The 18,784-nt window shown below is 39.9% G+C and overlaps 1 protein-coding gene across 4 annotated transcripts in view; it reads right to left on the bottom strand.

Moving 5' to 3' along the window:
* Positions 1-18,784, bottom strand: part of RASA3 (RAS p21 protein activator 3) — a 134,624-nt gene that overhangs the window by 84,513 nt on the left and 31,327 nt on the right. For all 4 annotated transcript variants that reach the window (XR_005826501.1, XR_005826502.1, XM_040584610.1 and 1 more), the window contains exon 2: positions 9,429-9,546. Coding sequence is in view for 2 of the 4 variants with exons in the window: in XM_040584610.1 (XP_040440544.1) it covers positions 9,429-9,546 (118 nt within the window). In the remaining 2 variants the exon portion in view is untranslated. The remainder of the gene's footprint in view (positions 1-9,428; positions 9,547-18,784) is intronic.

The following is an 18,784-nucleotide window of genomic DNA, read 5'->3' on the forward strand; positions in this document are numbered from 1 at the left end:
CCCTAATACTCTGTTCAGCCATAAAATTGTCCTTCCTGCTGGAAGAACACAACAGATGAAATTGCTCACTAATGACCTTAGAATGAAATGATACTTACCAAACTGTGGATTATGTATCCAATCCTCTATCAAGAATACAAGGGGAGCTTCAGTACAGTGGAAGTCTCAAGGCAATGTAAATACAAGTGAGACTTACACTGAGCACACTTTAATTCAGCTCAGCTGTTTCTGGGGGAAAGAGCAGGGAAGAGACAACAACTGGGGCCTCTGGCAAGTCCCCTATTAATGTTTGTCACTGGCGGTGGTCAGGGTCAGAAGATAACTAAGACCACACCATAGCAAAACAAACACAAAAGTCAGAAAAGTAGAGTGGACATCAGGAAGCATCTAGTCCCACACATGGTATCAAAAAGAGACTGATTAGCAGAAGAAATACCATGTGGGCTGACTTAGCCATGCAGGGATTGCATCTGGTCACTGCTTTTAGGCACAAGGCTTATTAGCCTCAACAACACCTGCTGGCTGGTACTCCTCACAGGACACATTATTTGCAGCCGCTGTCAAGAGAAGGGAAGCTTTGTTCTGCTCTTATACCCCTTGTAGATTCACAACCTCTCATCACTCAGGTAACACCCCTGAGGTGCACCGAGTTCTTAATTGATACAAGCAAGCTGATTTCTAACACAAGTGCACTCTCTCTGCACTACATAATTAACCAACATTTTAAATGTAAGGATAGATATCAAGATAATTCTGATACCCCTGCCCAAATCTTGTGTAGCTCTGCAAAAACAGTATCCTCTCTCTGAAGGATGTGAAAGTAACCACACAAATGCTTCCAGCTTCCACTTAAACGTGTGCTTTTCTTCCATGTATCTCTTCAGAACAGTACTTGCTTTGTCTCCCACCCGGACCCGAAGAGCAAGAGGTCGCAGCAGTCAAACAACATGATTTATTTCCCAAGCTAACGTATCTTGAGCACGAGCCCCAGGGCTCCAGAATTATTTTTCCAAAAGAATAGCTAAATCCCTCCCTCAGTGTCCCCTCTCTCCCAAAAGCCAGAATTAGTCTGATGGGGCTTCAGTGAGTGCTTTTATTTTGATATAGCAATTAATAAAAAGCAGCAGCATCTGCCTACACAGCCCTCAGGAGTCTTGACAAAATCCTCCAAAAAAAATACTTTCAGAAACCAAAATCTTTCAGAGCCAAATGAGTTCAGGTTCAACTTCCAGGTTTTGAGTTAAGCTTTCCTTGTAGATTAACCAACCCTATGCTCAGAAGGAATTTTAATCGTGCAAAGAGGAGAAGAAATAATATGGGTCCCCTCCCCAACCCTGCAGTGTAGGCTGCACATCTATATGGTCACAACAGAAGCACATGGACAAGACCAGTGTAGTCATTATTTCAGTTTCTTCTGGACTTCAAACAACTGATGGGACATAACTGCTGAGAGCATGATCTTGCAATGACAGAAACAGTGAACCTCTGCTGTAAATGCAGTTTAGCACCTTCCGAGTTGAATAGAAAACCATTTTCAAATCCATCTTCTTCAACAGACTACTAAGCTTAGAACAGTTTTACTAATTTATTTTTAGTTTTGCTATCACAGTGATGAGAAGAGTAGCAGTACAGACATCAACTGTTCTTTAGTTATGAAATGGGCCTTGTTCCGAAGTCACTGTCTCTCATTTTCCTGACAGGATTAGAAATTACAGAGAAAGACCTGTATCAATTTTGAAATCCTTGCTGCAAGCTTTCAGGCACACAAGGGCCTGACTCTGTAGCCCTCTACTCCACATACCCTCTCTTCACACCCCTTTCTCATCTCTTTTCCAGTATATACCCATCACCTTGCTATGCTCTGAAGGGAGGGAAGCTCTACCTCAGCAGCCCCTTCTCAGGAAGCATAGAGCTCTCGCTGCACAGCTTTTATACACTCCCTGCCACCAATACATACATCAATCAATCCCTCTCAGGACGCCTTCTATAGGATGCTTCTACAACTTGTCACAGAAGAAACAACAACAAAGTCAAGTAAAAACATAAAGAACAGTGCAATGGATTTGAATCTGCAGGCATACTTCCACCTCGACAAAAATTCGCTTGTTCTGAATGCTTACAGAAGCAAGACTAGCACAAAACCAAAACCAAGAAGTTCCCTCTAGGTATTGTTTCACTCACACACAGCTATCTCGCATACAGCCCTTCCCATTTCAAGGTATCTATTTTTTAATCTCTTTCTATATGTGTTTTTGCAATGGATATTTTCAGGAGGAGACAGGGAAGGAGAAGAGAAGCAAATTACTGTGCAGATCAAGTGGAATGAAAGCAAGTAAGGAAAAGAATCCTTATTTCAAACATGATGAATGAGAACTTCCTCCCCTAGAAAAGAGGTTCAAAATTTGCTCACTTTTACATGTTTTACTAAACGTCAGAGGCATACTTACAACTCTAACTCCATACTATCAGATATTTGCAATGATTTCAGTAGATAGTATTAACAGAGAGGAAGAGATTTTGTAAAACATATCTCTGTGTAGAAACACTTCAGTTTCAGGCTGTGTTGCAAAACCTCATGCTTGTTTCTCAATACTTAGGATTTGCTAAAGCAGTTTTGTTTTTGTTTTGGCACCAGTACTTCAGTGGATGAAGTGAAATGCGTGATGAATAATAATGAAACCCCTCAAACCAGAATTCTTTGTGTATGGATTTTTTTTTAACTGCTTTTCTGATTAAAAGTAAGGATTATTAACATGCCACAGACAACTCCACATCCTCTATTTTAAAATGTTTAGAAATACTGGATTCATCCTGCTGCATGAACTGAAGACCAGAGTTCACATTGCCATGTGAGTAGGAAGCAAAATCAGCCAGTACAAAGGAGTACACTTGTTTGTCTCTACTACTAAGCTTTTTCTACTCCTTGGCTAATATGTTTTATACTATGCTTTGCAGCGTATGTAAAGGGAGTGGGGTAGAGAAAACAAAGTTTATAAGCCAAATAAAATCTGAATACACTTGAGTCTCCTACTAGACAGAGCTACAAGAAGACAGGCAACTAAGAGCCAAAGTTGGCAGATGCCATGGTAACTTCCTTAGACAATTTATTAAAAATACCTAGTATTATATTTGAACACAGATTTGGCATACGACATGCAGCAGGAAGTACATGGCACAGCAGGCAACATCTAAATCCAAACATACCACTTATGCCCACTGTTACAAGTGCAGGCTGCAGTCCTCCAGACATCCACTGAGCCTAAGCAATTTTTATCTCATGCCACCGTGCAGACACCCAGGACAGTGTTGTGTTAATAGCCACAACCGCCCCTACTACACAGAGAAAAAATACAGCAGTGTGCATTTTCTCAACTCTATGCTCAGAAGAAAGAGACAGATACACAAGCTATAGTTATCATCTTCACTTGACAGTTGCTGGTTTGGCTCAATGAGGCTTACAGGGATTATGATAACTTGAAGCAGCAGCCGCTTGGCCCCTAGTCACCTCCCAAAATATTCTGTAAGATGACACACACAAACAACAGAAGTCACATTACAGCTGCATTTACTTTTTTTTTTTTTTTTTTTTTTTAATCACTCCAAGCAGCCTGCAACACCAACAATTGTTACTCACATGGGTGGCTTTTCATGTGGATAAACGCTCCCATTCATAAACCCTGCCTTGGGTCTCAAGGCTCACTTCATTCTCCTCCTTTCATTAAGTCTTGCTTCCCTTCCTGGCACCCTTCCCAGCTGTATTACTTCCCTACACAACCATACAGTCCTTGCCTTCAGTAATATTCCTGACCAGGCTGAAGTTGCACTCATACCCATCTTATCCCATTCCCTTAAAGGCTTGGAGTGTTCCAGAATTGCAGCCTATCGATATTAGGAAATCGAGCCACAATTAAATGTAGTTGAGTGCTGATGATGACAGACCCTGGTGCAGGCAACACGCTAAGGAGTGAACTGGGAGCATGCAGGAGAGAAGCTGCAGAACATGCTACAGCATCCAGCTCAAGGCCTCTTTACTTAAGACCTCTGGACTGGGGAAAGCTGTTATTTCAAGGAGGTGAGCTGGCAACATAAAGATATGGAAGTAGCTAATGAACTAACTCAAGATACAACAGCTAATTTTGGCAATGCTGCAACTAAGAGAAACAACTTTGTGTTTAAAATTTGAGAAGTGGCCTGCATCCAAGATGTTATCGGAACATAAGAGAAGTTTAGCTATGCAGCCACGAACTCCAAACACAGGGAAATAAAGGGTTTAAGCAAGCCTAGAATTAAAAAATAACAACATTAAATATGGCAGTAGAATTACCTAAAGTTCTGAACGCTATTGATTTAATCTGTTTCCTGATCTAATACCTACTAGTAAAAAAAAGACACAGCAACCTCTTGTTAAAGAGAACACAACCTCAACTATGAGTTTACAGTACATTTCACTATACACTCACAAGCACACTGCAGCCTTGTAGTTCTCACTTACCTTCACTGAAGACCAAAAATAAAACCAAAAACAAAAAAACAAAGACTGGGGGCTGGGGAAAGTGCTTCTGGCTTCATTTGCTGTTTCATTCAGGCTTTGATCACTATGTTTAGCACGTGAAAAATTCCTCAGTGGAATAGTGGAGAACTAAATAATCACAGACTCAAGACGCTTGGCTCATCTCTCTAAAGCACACACTGTCAGCCATTTGATTCTTACCGTACGACAGTTTTTGCCTTTATTCATATCCTTGAAACAAATTTAGAGATGTCACATTCCTTCCATTCTTCACCTATGATTTGAGAAGCTGCCTTGACTTCCTGTTGCAGCTGACACTGCCCTTTAAGTGAATGGAAATATTTGATGCAAACAGCAAAGGCAAAGCCAGTCTTAACACCAGGCCAAGAAAGTTTATCCTCACAGAAGATCTGTAGCTAGGAACAAGTCCTGGATGGTGGAGCCTGAAGTTTGAAACTACTCATGGGGGAAGCTAAGTAGTTGGTTCAGCAAAGGAAATTTTTAGGCAAAATCCTTGTCAAGCTGTCTACTTGCAGCTCAGAACTAAAGAAGAGTTGCAGATCTGTGCACTTAAAACAACCCAGTAATTCTCACATGTTCCTTAGGACATAAAAATACTTGAGTCCCTTCATATACATCTGTACTAGGTTATATGGAGTAGATCCAATTCTATTCAGTGCCTTTGTGGATGATGGTAATATAAATGTTGAACAACAAATACAAAACAGAGAAGCGTATAAAATCCTGGCTCTAACTGACCCCTCCCTCATATCTTATGACTTGCATGTGACCTTCTTAGAATTTATTAGAAGCTTGTGCCAAGGAGTTTATGAAAACAGTGCTGCTTGAAGAGTTCAAGATTCTCTTCCTGGGAACCTGGATAGCTTGCTCTGATCAACCCACACGTTCACTGTGCTTGTCCAAAGATCCCCAGAGAGGTCAAATGACTCTGAAATACCTCACATAAACAGTACTTTTGATTTGCTCTGTGGCTTGCCCCTGCTGTAACCCTTGACTTGTTTCAGTCAAGGTGCTACCAATTTATACTCAACAGCAGCTCTCAAAATCTTCCAGCACAAGGCAGCAGAGCAACCATCCGGTATAACAGAAGCCAAGAGAGGCTGACTGGCAGGAATTAAAGTTCCTGACTGTAATTTATGAGTCCCACAGACTGCTGAACAGAGGAGTCAAGGTTCACCATGCTGCCTGCTCTCAGTTTTAAGATGCAAACTTAGACAAAGGGCTTCAGGCTCACAGAGATTCTCTTCAGAACACTGGTGAGGGCATGGGACTGGCCAATAGGATGTGGTGGTTCAGTTCTAAATGAGACACCTTCTGTTGATTTCAAAAGTTACTGCTCTCAGCTGTCTTCTCATGCCTCTGCTGCAGCCTAATAAAATAAAATTCTGTTGCAGAAGATCAGGACACAGCTCAGGGAGGCAACTTCTTACACTGTCCCAGTATAAAATACGGGAGATCATGAGTCAGTCTGAAGGCTCTACCATAGATATCCCAAGGAAGCCAGAACTGGACGTTCATCGAAGTCCCTCTAAGAAGGAGAGAGAACTACTTCCTCTCCCCCATTTGCCAGTTCTACTTAAGTTTTACATCAGGAGACCTGCCTGGAAAAATAGACATTTCTGCAGGGCTTAGTAAAAGCTTAATGAAGCTCAACTGAGTAAAAATAATAAAAAAAAAAAAAAGCAAGCACTCCTTGAATTTCCAAGTCCACAAGACAATGTTTCAGCCTGACTTTAATTATAAGCTTCTTCAGGCAGATAAAAAAGTAATTTTACGCAGATATGCTGGAAAAGATAGGCTTCCCGAGGACAAATCTGAATGTGAAGACATTGTTTCAGAGTCAGTAGTGCTAGGGCTGCATATGAAAACACCTTTCAATTCAGGCATTCACACAAACTATCTTATTTCTCATAGACTACACAAAAATCATTTTTTGAGTTTATTGAAAGATGGGGGAGTTACCAATATGAATGAAAATACAAAAAATTATTAAATCTTACTTTATAGCAAGCCAGCCCTGTATCAGTCATAAAGCAATAAAGTAGAAAATAGGCATGAACAACAGAGTACAGCTAGCGTTCTCTCCTTCAAACTATAGTCAAAGGCTATGTCACCCACTTCAATGCCAGCCACACAGATGCTCAGGCAGGATTTGATTATTTTAGTCATGTATTCGCCTAGCTTCTCATCCCTGCTCCCATCTAACATCGTATATCACAGCTGTGATACCTCAGAAAAAGGGACACAACACATGCTTCACTATTACGTTGGCAACTGCCTGGCAAAGAAGCACCATACATGAAAGCAAGCATTTCTCTGCTGCATACAAATTACATGGGCCTTAGGGCACATAAGCCTCACTTGCCCAGTAATTCACGGTTACTCAATGGGTTGAATCAATTTACAAACAAGCATTAAAGAATGTAACAGCATGACTGGCTCCTCAGCTATGCGCTCATCTTAGTCTAACAAAAAACAATAGGCGACTGCAGTACAGTCTGAAATCATTTGAAAAACATCTTCCTCTGAAAATCTATGCGCTTGTTTTAGTACGTGTAAACACAGCCATAAAAGATTAAGTAGCTGTTTGACTGTGCCTCACTAAATAAAAGCAACTCCTATTCACAGACTAGGAAGACATCCCAGTTTTACCACTCATGTATTTGGGATTTGAAACAGAAATGCAAGGACAGAGAAACACTTACATGTATTAATTCAGAATTCACTTGATACCGATGTCTGTAAGCAAATAGTTAGGAACTGTGAAGAAGCAAGTTTTTCAAAAATAGTACTTGCAAATAGAAGCTTTGAGAGAGAGAGGGCAGACAACCACTGAAGATAAGAATTCACTGGGGGAAGAAATAATGACCAAGGACATCACCTTTAGCCAACTCTTAGAGCAAAGAAAACAGGACTACAAAGTGATTTTGAGAGGTCATCTGGTCCACTGCTGTCCCAAAGCAGGAAGACTCTCCATATTTTGGTTGGGACTGGTTATACAGAACCTATTGAAAGCCTTCGGCAATAGATGTGGAAAAGCCAAGGCAATCTACTCCAGTGCTTCAGAAACTTTAATGACAGGAAGATTTTTCTTCACAATAAACCTTAACCTAAATGTCATTCCCCACTGCAATTTAACTTCATTATTACTTGCAATATCTATACTGGACATGCAAAGCAATTCCCTCCCTCTTAATTTTTTGAGGAGTTTGTTGTTTGGGGATTTTTTGAAATATTTACATAGTTATATCTACTCTCATCCCTCCTCTCTAGGCTAAACAATTCCAATCTTTTAACTTTTCCTCACTGGTTATGTTTTTCAGACCTTGATCATTGTGTTGCTCTCCTCTGAATTCACCCCAGTTTACGAAAAGAACTTGGCCCCACTGGAAATCAAAAACCTTCCAGTTCTGCACAGCCTCAGTGTACCCCTTCAGCTTTATAATGATATCTGAAGACAGATGGAATTTTTCCCACTGAAGGAATCATGCTTGTTGCTTATTCCTACTACAAAGAGTTTATTTTCTCAGTAGAAAAATACTTGGATTAATTCATGGAAATTACATCAACTATTCTCATACATCCCTACTCCCCACCTCCCATTTCCCTGCAAGCACAAATGATCATCCAGAAAAAAAAAAACCAACCACTGTGCAACTTCCCAGGAATGAATTTAAATGAGTTACAAAGTCAGTTTTAGAGAAACAACTGGTTCAGGGACACTGCATGTCAGCTATTGGGAGCAAAGAAAAAAAGCATACAGATCAATCTTCACTTTTTTTTTTTTTAAATATAGTACAGTACAAACAGGAAAGTGTTAGCATCACCATTCAAAAACACTCTAATTATATTTAGCCAATTTAAATGCCTCAAGAAACAAAAGTCTTTGTCATACACCCCAGCACACCACATCAGAACATAAAATGAAGAATAGAGATTTAAAGACAACAAAAAGTTATGTGAGAGAACAATTAAAGTGACTTAAGGGAATAAATCCCACTTCAAGGTACTCAGACTCACATTCTTAAATGCATTGGGTACTGCTGAGGGGTTGGGGGTGAAGTCTAGAGCTATCTCCCAAAGAAAATTATTCGCAATAACAAGACAAATAGCAAATTCCTAACTGTATTACTCAACTCTCACTCTTTCCCCACTTTATATCTTAAGATAAATGTTATAAACTTGACTGTTACTTGCTGCTGCTTTCCCCTCAGCTCCCAAAAAAGCGTCATTTGCCAGAGTATACACACATGCCCAGTCTTGCTCCCTGTATTATTTTTATGTTTGGGGATTTCCAAGAGAAAAGTGTTTTAACTTTTGCTACGTGCTTCTCATTCTGTTTCATTCTACATGGCTTCTACAACCTCACAGGAAGTGTCCAAATTAATCAGACAGGCATCTTATGCTCAAATCTCTCATTTTAGTTGCAGACTCATGACGGCGGGGGGGGGGGGGGGGGCGGGGGGGGGGGGGTGCGGGCAGGCGGGAAATATCCCTAACTCCCCCACACCCACGAGAGTAGCTAAATCAATGCAAAATTCTAAGCACGGATAGATGCAAAAAATTCAGTGCTCCCTTCTAAGTCGAGATCTAAAAAGCTTAGGGAAGTTCAAAACAAATACAGCAGAAAGAAAGGAGCACTGGCTGCACACTCTCGGTGGCCTTGGTGAAGACATTTTCCCATACATACAGATAGGAATCATGACGTTACTAGTTCTACCACTAGTATTCTTAAAACTGGAAGAAGGATCATATTCATCCTCCCTCCCGCCCCCCCCCCCCCCCCCCCCCCCCCCCCCCCCCCCCCCCCCCCCCCCCCGAAGTTATCTTTGTAACATTAAACAAACACAGTAAGGAAAGAATAAGAAGACTTAACATGTATACATGTATTTGTTACCATAATGACTTCTCCACTATTTTGGTCCTGAAAACCTCCTCCTGGTCCAGGTTTACAGTGCAGTAGCAATCTCTCATCTTGTTTGGCCCCGGATAAGTAGGAAGATTTTTGGCTTCGCCTAAAGACAAGAAAGACAAAACCCAGAAGGATTACATATTAAACCGTTATCCATAAATTAGTCATCTAACAACTAATGCAGTATCAGCAGCAAGGCTAAAGCAAAGCATTACGTTGTATTTTTCTTCCCAAATGTGAAGTCTCTATTAAACATTGCAGCAGTATTCTGTCTGCAAGGCAGCAGCTCCTGTCACTGGGTTTAGAGCTCAGCAGCAGCCAGCAACAACTCAGTTTGTTGCGTCTGATTTATTCGCATATGTTTGGATGCCTACTGCTTCCTTGCAGGTTTGTGTTTAGGTTTTGATCAGTCCTCCCATAAGATACCAGGAACACAATACACGGTAATAAAGCTTTCTGATACAGCCCATTGATTTTATCCTAAAGGCATTACCAGAACACAGCAAATGAGGACTGACCCCCAGCTCCATTGCTACTCACAGATTTGGAGATGGAAAACAGTCACTTTAGTTACAACCAACAGTCTCACACCACCTGCTGGACTTCAAAGCACTTTGATGAGGTAATTGGCACTTACGAAGCTGCCCAAGGTCCTTGCACAAAGATACCATCCAAATCATGAATATTCTTCATAATAAACATTAGTTTCAAAACTGCAACAACAAACATGTATGTATCCTACATTTAACTGGGGGGGGATGGGGACGGAGGATCTAAGGGTAACCAAGAGATTACAAAACACGTGAGTATGAAACAAGAATAAAACCACAACCTTCCCTCCTATATACTCATTAATAACCAAAAGCTGAGCACTAAATTTCCTTGGCAGATTGATAAAATCAAAACTTTCAGACAGGAAACTGGTAATGCTCCTCATGGCTTTGCTAAAAGCACCTCAGCACTACATGGGTGAGTGATTTAGTTCTAAAGACAGAACTCTCAAAGAATGACTAAATTTAAGTCTACAATGCACGTGATCTTATTTACCTTGACTCTTCCAGTACCCGGAGATTATTAGCACATACCATGGGAACTAGATCATTCTCTCCTGGTAAAAATACAAGGAATAAAACTAAAACTAAAAATAAACGCACAGACCAAGTGAACACAGGTTTGTTTGCCAGCAGAGAAGGGAACTCTAAATGACAGTACAAATATAACTTTTTATCAGATGTCTGCAGCTGAGCTTAAATGCATTTTACTAGACACATGCTTTCCCAGTCTCCAGCTCCCAAATAGCTTTATACTATTAACAGAATCATCTTGCTTCTTTCAGCCCTGTCTTCAGTAAAGACTTACTTTTTCCCTTCTGCAGATTTGTTCAACAGCACTCTGATGCACATGCATCTAAATACTGAAGAACTACAGCAAGGAAAGATTGAGCCAACATGCATCCTTGGCTTTAAAGGAAAAGCATGAAGTGACACAGGACTCCGGATCTTCCTGTCTGTGATCTCTCTCTGGCACACTGGCTAACTGACTCACAACGTGCCCTTGGAAACACCACACAACCGTACTTCTCACAAACCACCTGCAGACGGGTGATCATACATGCGTATGTTTTTTAAAGCTGACCACAGAACATAAAGAGACATTGAAAAGGGACGTAAAAACGTTGTTTCTGACAGTAATGCCTCACTTCAGAGTTCTTCTAAATAAGCTTGCTCTCAGCTCAGCTGATGCTCCTTGATACCATCCTCCCCACTTCCTTCAGAGTTGTGAGACATTGTATAAAAAAATAAGCTGTCTCCACTGTAATTCGAAGGTGTGACTGGAACCTCTGCTGGCATGCCCAATGCGGCTTTAAACTAAGGTGAAGTGTTAGCAATAGTTTAACTGCAGCAGCTCTAGCCAAAAATAATTGAGGATTATTGATGGCTTGCTCAGCCTGCATTGAAGTCTATCCTGCTCCAGTAAACCTTCAACTTTTATGCGTTAAGTCTGAATTCAAGCAAGTTACAAATCAAAGGTAACAGCCTCACACAGACCTCAGTCTCTGTCGCAGACTCAAGAGCATGTCTGCTCTCCGAGACCAGAGCATCCAAATTTCTCTTGTCTATTCTCACATTGAAGTCACATGAAACCAGCCCTCTTTTCTGGATGACTGGGCAGAGCTCCCCAGAGAGACAGTGAGCGTGTCAACAGGAAGTTTCAATAGCAGAACGATAAGCAAGTCTTCCTCTGGGGCTGGCACACTATTCTTGGGGTTCTTCCAAGAGAACAGGACAAAAAATTTTGAGCTCACAATTAAACTAAAAAAATATGCAGTCTCCCTTTTTCTGCACTCTTCCACTTCCTACTTCAACACAAACACAATCATACATATGAAACCAATTCCAGGTTTTATGATCTCAATTCCCAGTTTTCCAATGTGTATGATATTCACTAAAGTGCTTGAAGTTAATACTTAGTCATGCCAGAGGACTCTGTAAGAACTGTATTTTGAAAACTCAGTTCTCCTCTTTAAGACTTGTAGTAGAAAAGCCCACAACATCAAAACCTAAATATAACGCAAATGAAGACACCATTTAGCATCGCTAGAAAATGACTGCCTGCACAGTCTGTACAGCAAACTAAAGCTCACCACCATCACAGTATTAGAAAGTGAGGCACAGAGGGAAGACAGGGAGAAGACATTTTACAGTAATTTCTTTCTTCGGACTGGAAAAATGCCCTGAAAAGCCACTGAGCCAAGAAAAAGGGATTAACTGACCAACCCAATATATTAATCATGACACTGACTTGAGTAGGAGCTTACAAAAAAAACCCAAAAAACCCCAACAAAACAAAACAACAAAAACAAACCAAACAAAAAACCCACAAAAAACAGTTTCCTCCCAACACTGGCAGCAGCCAATGGCTGTTCAGATTCCTCCAGGACTGAGCAGTTCAGAAAGAAAAATTTGTCAACCTTTCAAGCATAGCTGAAGACCCAGCTCTCTAGCCAGACATTTTATGTCAACAAATGCACTCTGTTAAAGCTTCAGTTGCTCTTTAGATTCCTCCAAGACAAAAACGTTCCCTCTGTGGCACTGTTTTGCCATCTACAACGAAGCTGAATAATTTGCTCAGTATTTTTTTGGTTCTAATACTGAAATGAAAAAAAGCAAGCCCAGAACGCTTGATACAGTCATGCAGCATTTCTATATTCTCAACCAGAGCTGATGACATCATTTAATTTGTGCAAGAATTTCATCATTTAACCTATGTGTATAGAAGAGGCATCTTCACCAACTGTATTTTCAACAGGCAGCTCTGCTTTTTTCTTTTCCCCCGCTTCGTATTTGTGAAGTGCCTGTATGATAGAGAATTTGGAGAGGGTTTTCAGACAAAAGGTCAATACACTCACCTTTAAAACCTTCAGTTTTCCACTTCCGCTAAGAAGAAACAGAAGGTTTCTTAAGATACCTAATGTCTTGACAATTTAAAATACACGAGCGCTCTGTTTTGGAGCATAAGGCTTCTATTTGGAGCCACTGTGGCAAAACAATCAGTTCAAGTCTGCAATAGCTTTTCTTTCTATCCCTGCACTTCTAATATACATGGGTCTTAATTTAACTGTGTGATACACTCAACTTAGCACTAAGTACTTCAACCCTGCAAAGTTGATTTCAGCTATGGAAAAGTTATCATTAGGTATTTTGGACAAGTCTTAAAAAATAAACTATACTCTGAATACATCACTGGCTTGCTATCTTCTCCCCACGAATACTGGGTTACTACAGTTTAAAAATGGACTACTGTGGGAGCACAGACAGCTTAGCTTGAGCTAGGCACAAGGAACGGAACAGGCTGAAAAAAAGAGAAAGGAAAAAACTCAAAACTATATTAATCTTCCTTCTTCCTTCCAATGTTATACATACCTGGTGAGACACTGGCAATAAAAGAGAAGAAAGAAAAAGGGCCCTCCTGCATACATGGCAGAGAAGAGCACTGCTTAGCTACTTGGGAGCATAACTGGTAAGAACAAGAAAAACTAGGAATAAACAAATACGTATGTATATGTGTACAGTTTCTTAAGGTCTGGCCACCTTAAATTTTTTGAAGCATCTAGTATTTTTAATTGAATGTAGATACTTGGCATTGTGTCATCGTTGCTTTTGACATATTTCCCCAGGTGCAACCTTCTGAAAAGCGGAGAACATACAACAGCCAAGCATTATTTCTACCTTTTGGAACAATATTTGCTGCTCCTGTGCTTCTAAGTATCAGGTCACCAGCACACATCTGCCAAGCCGAGGTTCATTAAGGAAGACTTTGTAATGTGTCAACAAGTTAGCCTGCTGTCTTGTAGCAGCAACATACTTGATTTTATCAGGATGGCATAGGACAGTCATGTCCCAAACTATTTTAGAAAACAAACAAGCAAACAAAAACCTACCTCCCAAAAATAAACCAAATAAAAGCAGCAGAGCTTTCAATGCCACAGCATTTCACTCCAGGGAGCATGCTGAAAGACTTGAGCACAGAAATCAAATACCTAAAATCTGAAAAGGGCAACAACCCACTTTGTTTCTGCCACAATCAGGAGAACACTCTCCAAAGGATCTTATAGTCAAGCATGTCAAGAACAAAAACAGAGCAGCAATGTATGTCAAGAATGAAAAGCTTCTCCTGTTCTCCCTTGAGCTCTCTACACCAACAGAGATGCTGGAATTTGAAAAAATTATCTCAAGCGCTCCTTTCAAGTTTTCTTGCTTCTGAAAAAGCATTATTCCTTCAACATCCACAGATCAAGCAAAAACAGAAAAAGGAAAATGTGTATACACACAGGGCTCTGATTTTCTGTAACAGTTCATGCTTAAAAAGCTCTTCATGCACAAAACACAGCATATTTGTAAAATATCAAGATGCCATTAGGTCTATAATCAATACTTGAGGTAATTTTAATTGAAACAAAAATACAATACCACTCAATCTCAATTAAAACATGCAAAAATACCCAGAAGCACATTAACTTTTGTGCCTATGCATAAATTTAGATTGAACAGAAACAGCAGCATTAATGTTCAATGTTGAGAAAGTAGTTTGGGGGGTTTTTGCAAGGTGTGCATTTTGGGGGTGAGTTGAGGACAAGGGGAGGGGTACAGCTGCAATACCTCAAAAGGGATATACTGAAAAAGTAATCCCTTTAAATATTATAATGGTCATAGTCAGCAAACTTCTATTCACATCAGAAACCAACTCTGTTATTAAACAGCCAGTGTGTTAATTATGTGAAATTAACATAATGTCTAAAAGCAGAATACAGAGGTACATTTGTCTATAACTCCTATATGTAGATATACCATATGTACCTCTCAGAGTGGAAAATTTAAATTCATTTTTGCCTTTCCAAATAGGAAAAGGCAATAAAACCAAACAAAACCAAAAACAAGCAAACAAAAGTGAAGTTCCAAGAACCAGCGTACCCAGCCTGCAACTACAGAGTTATATAAGTAGCTTAGTGTTCTTGTGTTCTTTTGTAGTAACCTAAAAACAATAAACACCTTCTAGGCAACACATGCAGTGTCAAAAATGTTGTCTTTCCTCCTATGTATACAGCTCACAGAGCCTAAAAATAAGAAAAATACATGAAATTTATAAATGGCTATTAAAGAAAATAGATACATTTAAAATATAAGATTTCTTTTAAAACAGATGTGGCTGGAAACACTATTTGTCCAACAATCTCTCTTTGCTTTTACCATAGGTATTTATCTGTGCATACACACAGGCACACTTTGCTCTCATGGAGAGACAGATTGCGTTAGATTTCTAAACCAGGTCAAAAACTAGCCATCTGTGAACAGATTTTGATCATCTGGAAAATGAGTTTTTTAGATGACCTCTTCTTAATTTAAGCCCTTGCCTGCCAGCCTCTTTCCACGTGAAATGATCATCACATTAGAAGACTCAGGGAAAGCACTTCCTCAACAAAACAATACTGACCACCTGGGCCTTAATAACCACACCAGAAAAACTTAATACCACAACTAGTGCTGCTTCAGCAAGTAACCAGCAAGGAAACAAAGCACACTACATTCATTGCAACTTTTTAGACAAGAGCATCACATGGAAATCCTGGCTTAGGGGTGATAAGCAGCATCAAACCCAAATCCTTTGGTAGTAAACTGAAGACCACCAGCAGCTGATATCTCTGTGCCAAAAACTATTTATACCTACTCAGACCTAGTAGTTCTAGTGGAGTTTTACTGCCTTCACAGTCTGGTGACAGAAACGTTTGGGGATCCATTAAAATCCCTTCACCAGTACACGTGGTGCCATACTACTTCTAGGAAACCACCGCGACCCTCATATGATTAAACTTATTCTATAGCAGTTAGGGATCTTCATATAGACCTTCCTCTGATCTGAAACCTGTTCTGAAATAGCAAATGACAGGCCTTTCTATCAGCTGTAAAACTAATTAAGCCTAATCAGGTACAGCCCCCATGGTGGACAGACTCAGAGGTATCACTCAGAATGACTAATAGCCAAATTCCCGCTTTCCTATACGCATGCAGACATCCCAGTTCTCCTTTTGCAGCCCTGCAGGTCCAATAAACCATCCAAATATCTTGCTTTTACTGTTCTGGGCATAACAAAAGCAGCTGGGGCTATTTTCATTGGAAAGCAATGAGAAGCTGCAGGCTGACAGCCTTACTTTTCTTGCAAGAGGCAACGAACAACAAAGAGGCTCAGAAGACCTTGTGATGAACAGCACAAGGGCTGTTAACTGAAGCCCAGGGCTGAGACGAAAGAGGTCTATGCGGTCAATTCCGAGACTGCTTCTTGCAAAGTTAAAATTTTAGTTTGTACAAGAGGAGAAGCATAATTCTCCTCAACTCATTAATGTAACTGGTTACACACTACTTGCCAATATCGTGGTCAAACAGCTGGAATCAAGTTTCTCTAAAGATTCCCTTAGGATGGTAACTTAATCCCACAAAAAAAAAAATGTACGGTCCAGCTGGTTTTTAACAAGACCAAAGCTATTTTGTGTAAACGGACACTTTGAAGAGATCATTTTGAAGTAGGACACTGCCAGAAAAGAGGTGTTCTCAAAGAGTTTTCATTGAAACTCAGTTTTCCTGCGGCACTCTGGCTTAAGTTTCTTGGATGTGACTTTCTTGTATTTCTGCACAAAAACTGGTGAATTAACCAAAACTGTCACTATCTGTGCTGATACAGTGTTAGACTAGCTCCTCATGCACTATTTTGCAATCCAGTTTATATGCTGAAGATGATACTTTGCATCACGACACTTCTCACACAATTTCCCAGCTGCATTTGATAGAGGCTCTTGAGGCTTTTCCCTACCAGCTTCAGTAATGTGGGGACGGGCTACAGGTTGTCCTGTGTCTCTGAATTGTCACCTTCATTTAGATTAGTGGCTTGTGCAGTTTTTTGTAGGCTTTCTGTTGTTGTTTGAGGTGGTTTTGGGGGGAGGTGGGGTGAGTTAGTTTTTTGGTTGTGTTTAGTGGCTTTTGATTTTCAGAAAAGAAAATTCACTTCCTAAAGTTATAAAAGACCTTCTCTCCGTGAAGTTTAAGTCACTGAACATCTGTTGTGGGAGGCCATGAGGGACAGAACTCTGGCTGAAGGAGGGGCAGAGTCACTGAGAAGTAATTTTAAACAGGCTATTCCATCATGGAGCTGCACTGGGCAAACAGTAAGCAATTTCAGTTATTTTTAGGAGAACAGTATGAGACAGGAAATACAAGCAAATGATTTACAACATCAAACAAGACGTGATCAAAATCCAACAACAACTCAACCACTCTCTTTTGAGTTTTTGTACTTCAGGAAGATTTAAGATAGTTGCTTTATAGTAAGGAGCCTAGTCACGGCTAAAGACCAGAAGTAACATTAGTAATATTCTCAAAAACACCAGCATCACAAAAAGAACTTTCTGTGAAAATAAGTATCTATTTTTGCCTACCTTTATTTATATTATTCACACACAAAGCCAAAAGCCACGTGACCAAAAAAAGCACAGTTTCTAAGTACATCCCTTTCTATTTTTTAGTGTAGATCAAAAAGCTATAGCTGTGTGGAAAAAACCCACAAGCAATGAAGAAGGTATGATGCCCTCTCTCCTCTAGCACATTAATCACTTCTATCACAACAAGTGACACTAAAAACTTCTACAGTAACATCAAAAATACAAATCTGCCAAAGGTTGTGTTTTGCTTAGATTAAAAACTAGTAATGAAAGGAGTGATTGCAAAAAAGTTGAAGGTTTACCAGCAACATTAAGAAACCATAACTGTTTCCTCTAACGATTCTGTTGTCCACAACTGCTCTTCCTTTCGCATTACTTACCTAGAAACATCTTCACCAATCAGACTTCCACAGCATCAAGTTTAAATCAAGTTCAGTTGGCCTTTTGGCCCCACAGTGTTCAATATCAAAATAAAACCTAGCTGTTGAGAAACACAGTTACTCAGAGCACAGCAGTTCGAGGCAATCTCGAAAACCATGTAAGATTTAGGAATTAACTGAGCAAAGTGTCACTTCCTCCATCTTCAGAACACTATTCCCATTTAAAAATTAATCTTCATAAGGGAGAAAAAAAGGTTTTGAAATCTTCACAATTTGCTTTACTTATTTGCCTTTCTTCAGAAACAGTGAAAACAGGTACTTTCCTGCAAAAAGATTGAATTCATTTTTCTACTTAAAGATTCAAACTCGGAAAAATCCTCCTTCAAACATGGCAGTAATTAGCAGCCTCCCTTAAACCCACTAACAGGCCAGACTACAACTACTTCATATTTCTTTTCTTGATATTTCATTAGCCCACATATTCTGCATGTTCCTTCATACACAAAAACCTAAGTAAGGAACAACGTAATAGGAAATCCTTTATTTTAAGAAAAGTGTGATCATAACCAGTTCTCAGACTTTGTGCTTATAGATGTTTTTTGAATGAAAACATTAATTTAAGGAAAACCATAACCTTCTAGTTGCAGTCTTAGGCAGCTGAAAAACGCTGTATTGGAAACATGCCTCTGCACTGAACAGAATGCTCAGATTAGGACACTATCGAAATCATCCACAATATTCATTTTGGTTTAGTTACTGGTTCTTAATCTACAACACACCTTCTTCAGTAGAGTAAAACAAAAATTTCACTTGGTCATTCCTAAGGTTGCTGCCTTATATGATCTACAGGTGACTTTTCCATGCTGGTAGACCTTCAAAGCATTTTCAAATGTCTTTAAAATTCACTGTTGAATACTAATTATTGCACAGAGGCATGCTGACAACGCGCAAGATTTTACAGACATGCTGCCAAT

Source organism: Falco naumanni, chromosome 2 (assembly GCF_017639655.2).
Source record: "Falco naumanni isolate bFalNau1 chromosome 2, bFalNau1.pat, whole genome shotgun sequence".
NCBI lineage: Eukaryota > Metazoa > Chordata > Aves > Falconiformes > Falconidae > Falco > Falco naumanni.